The sequence below is a fragment of the Anarrhichthys ocellatus genome, unplaced genomic scaffold (assembly GCF_004355925.1).
Source record: "Anarrhichthys ocellatus isolate YVR2014 unplaced genomic scaffold, GSC_Weel_1.0 scaffold112, whole genome shotgun sequence".
NCBI lineage: Eukaryota > Metazoa > Chordata > Actinopteri > Perciformes > Anarhichadidae > Anarrhichthys > Anarrhichthys ocellatus.
This window is the reverse complement of record NW_022280142.1, coordinates 323,452-330,585: the sequence shown is the minus strand read 5'-3', so window position 1 is coordinate 330,585 and position 7,134 is coordinate 323,452. Positions and strand designations below refer to the sequence as shown.

General features: G+C 42.9%; 1 protein-coding gene across 2 annotated transcripts in view; it reads right to left on the bottom strand.

Annotated features, from left to right (window-relative positions):
- The window catches only part of LOC116399486 (malate dehydrogenase, cytoplasmic), a 9,802-nt gene extending 3,342 nt beyond the window's left edge, over window positions 1-6,460 (bottom strand). The window contains exons 1-3 of one of the 2 annotated variants that reach the window (XM_031876677.1): window positions 6,319-6,460; window positions 1,667-1,765; window positions 1,021-1,117 (exon numbers count right to left, since the gene is read on the bottom strand). In XM_031876677.1, the coding sequence (XP_031732537.1) occupies window positions 1,021-1,117; window positions 1,667-1,765; window positions 6,319-6,372 (250 nt within the window). In that variant the 5' untranslated portion in view covers window positions 6,373-6,460. Of the gene's footprint in view, window positions 1-1,020; window positions 1,118-1,666; window positions 1,766-2,786; window positions 2,925-6,318 lie in introns of those variants that run through there. The other variant, XM_031876678.1, reaches the window with a different exon arrangement.
- Between the last annotated feature and the right edge of the window lie 674 nt (window positions 6,461-7,134).

Here is a 7,134-nt window from a genome sequence, read left to right as displayed (position 1 = left end):
GGGGGGGTTGTAACTGTAAATCTCTTTATGTCGTGAAGTCTGCTTCACGACATAAAGAGATTTGATAAAGTTTTCATCAATAATTCTCGACTTCAATGCGGAATTATGAATTTATTTTCTGTCATAGCTTCTGTTGAATTTCAGATTTAGGAAATTAACTCTTCAACTGAACGAATATTCAAAATTTCAGGATTATTTCTTGTTCACAATTGTTATTTATTAACATTCATACACAACCTGTTGAACTGAAGGATATCTTATCTGTTCAGCGGATAACAGAGACTAACATTCATTATGTGGGACTGATGAGTACTTTTATTTATCCTCTGTACGTTTTCATGCACTGCGACACTTCCGACCTGCATCCCATCTTCTCACTCCGACTCTCTGATTTTCTCATTGCACAACTTCCCTTCATGTGTTCACGGATCACAACCTCGGCTCATTCCTCTCAGATAAACTTCTGCCGCCTCGTCTGATCCCGACGACAAGACGCTTTCTGTGTCTGTTTGTTATAACCTGCTGCTATCAGACTGGACTTCAGTCAGGGGTCACTTCTCCTCCTCCACTCATCTGATTGGCTACTGTGGTGCCTCAACAACCAGCCAACCAGAGGCCTCATTTTAGACACTCCTCCTAGCTTTGCTAACAAGTGGCTAAATGAGATGATTAAACTAGAACACTGGTCCTCCGTTGCAGCCTTGTTGTGTTTAAACTCGCTCTCATGTGACGTGACTTAGTTAATTTAAAGCCTTGTTAGCTTTTTACTTTGGTGATTGAATCCAAGCTTCAAAAATCATAAAAGTGATTGCATTTGAGGATTATCTTACTGAACTAAATGCGTCATAAATGTTTTGTTTGCAACAGAATTTATTTTCTGCAATAATCATAAATCCCAAAAGGAAGACTTCCCATTGTCTCTTTGTGGAGGGAACCAGCGTTGCAGAAACTTCGTGCATGTTACTTTATCTTTAAAATGCACGGCTGGTGTTGTGGTGCTAACACACACGGTTGGCTCACCCATCAGCAGCGGGAGGGCGCAGTCCTGCAGCTCCATGACGACTCCGTCCAGCACGGGCAGCATGGGGGGGATGTCCAGCAGGACCAAGATGATTGGCTGAAAGACAACAAAAAGGTTTTATCCGAAAATCAGATCCAAGCAGATTTGTGACCACGTCTCGTTAGGAGCACATTCAACACTTACAGAATGTTCATAGATGTTAAAGATGCAGCTCAGAAGATACGAGCATTTATCACCAAACCTCATTTACAAACAACATGCAGCATCATTCAACAGCTCTTCTGAAGTCGTGAGAAACGTAAAAAGAACATCTCAGGATTCCCAAGGACGGTGCAAACGCTCCGAGAGACTAAAAACTAATTCTCGGTAGCTGCTGATAAAATACTGGTTTCAGTTTCACGTGAACAGCCGAGTCCGATCCTCGTCGCGGTGCCTCCTACGGGCCGGTCGGCTTATTGGGCTTCAGAGAAGCAGAAGAACAACACAGCCAACGTGGTTTTGAGGTTATCAGACCGATAAGGGCTCCAATAGCCTGATGGCACATCATTAAAACATGCGTTATTCATGATGAGAGCATTATGTAAGAGCCACCACATCACCCAGATGTCTGTGCAGGGGGGGGGGAGGTTACGTAATCAGTCTCACCTGGTCCTTCCCGAACACATCTCCCTTGGCGATGCTGTACAGCAGGGAGTAGGCAATCTGACCAGCAGCGCCGGTCACCACAACACGGATTGGTTTGGCCTGTAGGGGGGGGGAGGGGTGTTTGTTAGGGTTTGGTTCATACTGTCATTGACCTAAATAAACAACAGAGGGAGGAAACGAGGCAGCAACATGCATTGTGGGTCTGACATCTATATTCAACGGATGGATCCTCACAGTGAGGCCTCTATCGGTGGCTCCTCCTCCTCCTGTGGAACCCTCTGAATGAGGACTCGGAACCAAACTCCACTTATATAAAGAACGGCCTGTGCGCTGGCAAGAACAGGTTCCACATTCAGTCTAAATTTAGCCTTCATCTGTAGCAGTTGATGTCACTCTTTAATTCGGCTTGCACGACTCAAACTACAGCTTTAATCATGTTTTATGAGCTTTCTCACGCTCTTCACTGTGCGAAATAATGAATGAAGTAGAGCAAAACAGTACGATTTAAAGTACTATAAATGATGCAGTGGTTTTATTTTACCAGCCGAAATGAAGGATTGTCTCCAGTGCCGTCATAAATCTATCTGCGTCATATTCTAACAGGCCGCAAGTTATACAACAAGCGAGGAATCTTTAAAATGTGAGATTTGTGAAAGGAGATTGGTGATGATCGGTTCCCCGGACTGAATAAAGGAACAGGCCGGTGATGTAACTTCACGCCACGCTACAGCCTGCTTATTAAAAATGGAGGCAGGTGCACGAATATAAAGCAGACTAGCAAGTACTAAAAACAGCGGGAACTAAACGTGCACGCTTGTCTGCAAACGCTAACGTTCAAAATCTTCGGTTTTTGTTGTTTTAATTCAAACATCTCCGATCTGCGCGATGCAAGCTGCGCGACAACCTGCGCGTGACACAACTGTGTCCTTGGGTGTTTATGAATGAATTCAAATCCTCCATTGAAACCAGTAAATAACGTTGTGCATCATGTGAGATTATTACATTTTGACGCTTCCGCAACTCTCCTCAATGACAGCCATTCATTGCATCATTAACCACACGTGTTATTCAACGTTATTCAATGCTTTGATAGAGGTGTAGTATTAACATATTAACTTACCATTTCAGCTGACTGGAGGAGATGTTTTAGGTCTGCGGTGGAGTCGGACTAGAAGGGTCACCTCTATCCGTGTATTGTAAAGTCAGGCGGTTAAACGGCTCGGTCCACACGTACGACGGGACTTGTAGTCATTTTTATGATACCAAACAGGCTTTACGAGCTCGCTGAGTCGGCAAAAAGGAACACATTCTCCCACGATGCACCGCGCTGGTCGCCCCGCGCCCACCCACTCTATGTACGGCAGAGGATTTCCTGAAAAGGCTCCTTTTCTGAACTGAGACTCAGGAGGCTGCGCTTTGGCGACACCTCGTGGCCGGTAGAGGAACTGCAGAATCACAGACACCGCTTCGAGACTGTGATCTAGTGACTAGTCTGTTGATGTTTGGAATCAAATAAATAAATAAAATATAACCCTCTCAAATTTTAGTTCTCTAACAGTGCCTGTTATCAACCCCAGGATTCCTTTCATCTTTTGAACCCCTTCAAGAACCGGGGGCCCCTCAGGTACCCCTGGATCAACCTGAAGAACCACTAGTAGTCCCATAAGGACCCTGGAAAGCCTTGAGAGACCGCTTAAGGACTCATAGAACCCACTTAAGGCCACACAAACACAGGAACATCCTCAAAAACCAAAACTTCTCAAGGACCCTTTGATTCTGGAAACACTGGAGCACCTCTCGTATCCCTGGACTCCTTATTCAGTATCCGACCGACATCAGTATCGGTTCATCTCTACTGGAAACCCCTCAAAGGCAGTTGGAACCCCAACAAAAAACTTTTGAAGAACATGAAGGGCTATGAGGACTATGAGCTTCAAGGATGCTCATTACAAACCCAATGAACCCATTTTAAGATTCCTGAAAATCCCTCAAGAACCCTACGGGACCCTAAAAACTCAACTGGAACCGTCAGCGACAATCAGAACCTCCTGGAAAACTCTTGGACTTAAAGGACCAGCAATATACTGACACCCAGAAGAATCCCTTGAAATCATAAATGATCTCTAGAACCTTGAAAAATATCCTTGAACCTCCCCCCCCCAATGATCCTTACAGCTCCTCAAAAAAACACTTAAAAAATCTCAAGGAGCCGTTGAGACCCATCAAGAACTTCTAGATCCCTATCAAGAGCTCCTGGAACCTGATGGACCTCAACAGTGATGGAAGTGCATTTACTCAAGTAACGTACTGAAGTACAAATATGTCGTACTTGTACTTGATCAATGTATACATCAGAATAAGAGTCCATTTGAATTACACAAGGTGTCTGATCTGCTGACATTTATAGAGCAGACAGCGTCACCAGTGGTGGAAGAAGTACTCAGATGGGATCCTTAGGTAAAAGTACAAGTACAACAAAATAAAAAATACTCCCCTACGAGCAAAGGTTGTAGTGAAAACTTGTAGGGACATAAATATCTGACATTATTAGATTGTTAATGTGTAAGCAGCATATTACTGTTGTGGCTGTTGGAGGTGGAGCTAGTTTTAACTGATTTATATACAATTAGCTACCTTCTTACCATTTTATTGTGAAAATACATGATATAATTTTTACCTCTCCACAGACCACTGGTTTAATTTGTATTAATATGTTGTATTTACAAGCTAATCACATCTGAACACTGACTAAAGCTGTCATATAGTATAGTGAAAAGCACAATATTTGTCTCTGAAATGTACTGAAGTAGAAGTATAAAGTTGCAGAAAGTAGAAATACTCAAGTAAAGTTCAAGTACCTTTTCATTGAAAAACATTTTTGAATTATGCTTTATGGCAACTTGACTCTAAATGGACCATAATTTACTAGATGAACATCATGCTGTATTGAAGAAGACTTTAAACTAGAGATTGAGACCATAAACTCATGTTTACAATGTTTACTGAGGTAATACATCAAGAGAGAAGGAGAGTCATTTTCTCATAGACTTCTATACAACCACACTCTCTTTCAGAGAGATGGCGTATACGTTTCAGCGAGGTGAGGTTTTAAATTACAATCAGAGGTCTCTCCATCCTTCAAGGACACCGGCAGCCATGTTGGATCTGCGCTGCAGTTTGTTCAGTTTCCATAAAGCGTCCTGAAGTTAAAACAGGCTGCGGTTCTGCGGCAGGAACTGACCGAGGTGCTGATCATCTGCAGCGGGGACTGCTGCATCAAGACGGCAGCAAAACAGGGAGCACAACCGGATCCCCCGGTCACTACGCCTTCAAAATAAAAAAGTGCAAAAACATTGTTGCTTAAGATGTTTATAGGAACTTCTTGGAGAAACAACTCATTGATATTGGTTTGTTTCGTATGGTTTTAATCACTGTTTTCTTTGCATTTCTTTAGCAATCTTTGAGACAGCAATTTTGTTCTGGATAGATAAATCATATCTACTTTATCTCATCTAATCTTGTCTCCATTTGTCCATAAAAAAGTGGTATTCTATTTCTGTAAATGTACTCCTCTGGAATGATTTACGTTAACTTTTTTCTAGTTCCACCACTACAACATTATTTGAAACATTAAGATATAACTTTGAAGTAATTTTAAAAGAGTGAAACTGCACAAGACAGGGAACATGTCTGCTGAATAAAATAGCTGCTTTCTCGTGGTAAAATGAACAGGACATTGATCCAACCATCGCATTTTAAATGTAACCTTAAAAACTATTCTGGGTTTCATTGTGGTGTTTTCTGGACAAACCAGATAATAACATTTTAATTTCATACACAATCCTACACTTACATTACAAACGTGTTAAGCAGTTGATTTCCTTACTGTGAATGAAATAACCCCGGTACACTTTTATCCTTCATCTATATTTATAAAAAAAAGTTATATTAAAGAAAAACGATATTACATTGTTTTTTGTAGTGTTTCGGACTTTCTGCAGTAAGTTAGCTATTTTTTTCCTCATAATTTTGACTATAAAAGTTATTATTTTACTTGCCATCAGTACTTTTATCACTCCTAACATTTTAAGAATATTTCCCTTTCCTGGGATTAATGGACCAGTATTTCTTTATTACTTAATTGCAGGTATTTTGCATTTCAAGTTCTCAGTTTCATCACTTGTTTCATTCATGCTGCCGCATTTATAAATTCACTCTGTGAAGAAATTGGACTTTTATTTTGAAGGCCATGGCCGGATGTCCCGTTATTTACTCTGACGCGCTTCACTGTGGCACTTTGCCAACGCTGCCAAGTGAAGACGACTCACTCCGAATTAATGACGACGCAACCTACCGGGTTCCTTCACCTTCACGAAAGGTGTTGAGTTTCCGGCGGCCATTGCCACACCTGACGTCCAAACGGACAGTACAGAAACACCGGGTGTGTCTCCTCGTTAAGTCCCCCCATCTGTTCAAATAAACGATGATGTAATACGCTTAACGTTATAACTAACGCAGACGTGTTTTAACTGACCGGTTTGTAACGGTCAAGTTTAGCTCCAGAATGTGTCTTTAATGGTGCGTTCAGGGACGCACAGTCAGCTCCGTCCCCGCAGCGGCCCGACTGTCAAAAGGCTGCTTTTAAAACTCACCTGCGAGGACACCGCCTGCACCATCAGATACATGGAAGTCAGCAGAGTCAACATGGTTCTCGCCGGTGTGTTTTGTCGTCGTTCACTGACAACTGACTGTCCTCTGAAGAAGAAATGGCGGCTCGACCCGGCTCGGTACCGAGAGAAAGACAGATAGAGAGGGAGAGAGAGAGAGAGAGAGAGAGAGAGAGAGATGGGGGAGAGACAGGTAGACACCCGCGGAGATAGGCAGACAGGCAGGCAGGTGCGACTGGCAACGGCACCAGAGGCAACCCTAAACCCCGCTGCAGTTTAACTTTTACGGCTCCTTGTGCCTCGGTTGCCTCGGGACTCACTCACACCACCACCCTCCACCTACACACACACGCACACACACACGCACACACACACTGCTGCTGTCAGTCTAGTCCGTTAATACGATTTTGAGGACGTAAATAGCCGCTGACCGGACTGCTAAAGCTTTCCATGTGTGATCACATGGTGTAAATGAATAGTACTGATGGAGGCTATAATACTGCAAAAAATAAATAAATAAATAAAAAGCATGGGAGTTTGGAATGTAGGAGTCAGTGACGTCACTGCAGGGGGACGGGATGTTATGGCTGCTCCAACTCCAAACATGCATGATTCAGGGTGACATTAGGACAGCTGAGGACTGTGGTAACTGTGTTATGAGAAGCCCGGTCACTGGGCTGGCTGGTGCTGAGATGGGACAGTGTCACAGATCAAAAGCTCAGATTCCTCTTTAATATATTTATATTTATTTAGCTCAGTCGGAGCACAGAACTACTGGAGCGTCAGGGGAATGCAACCACT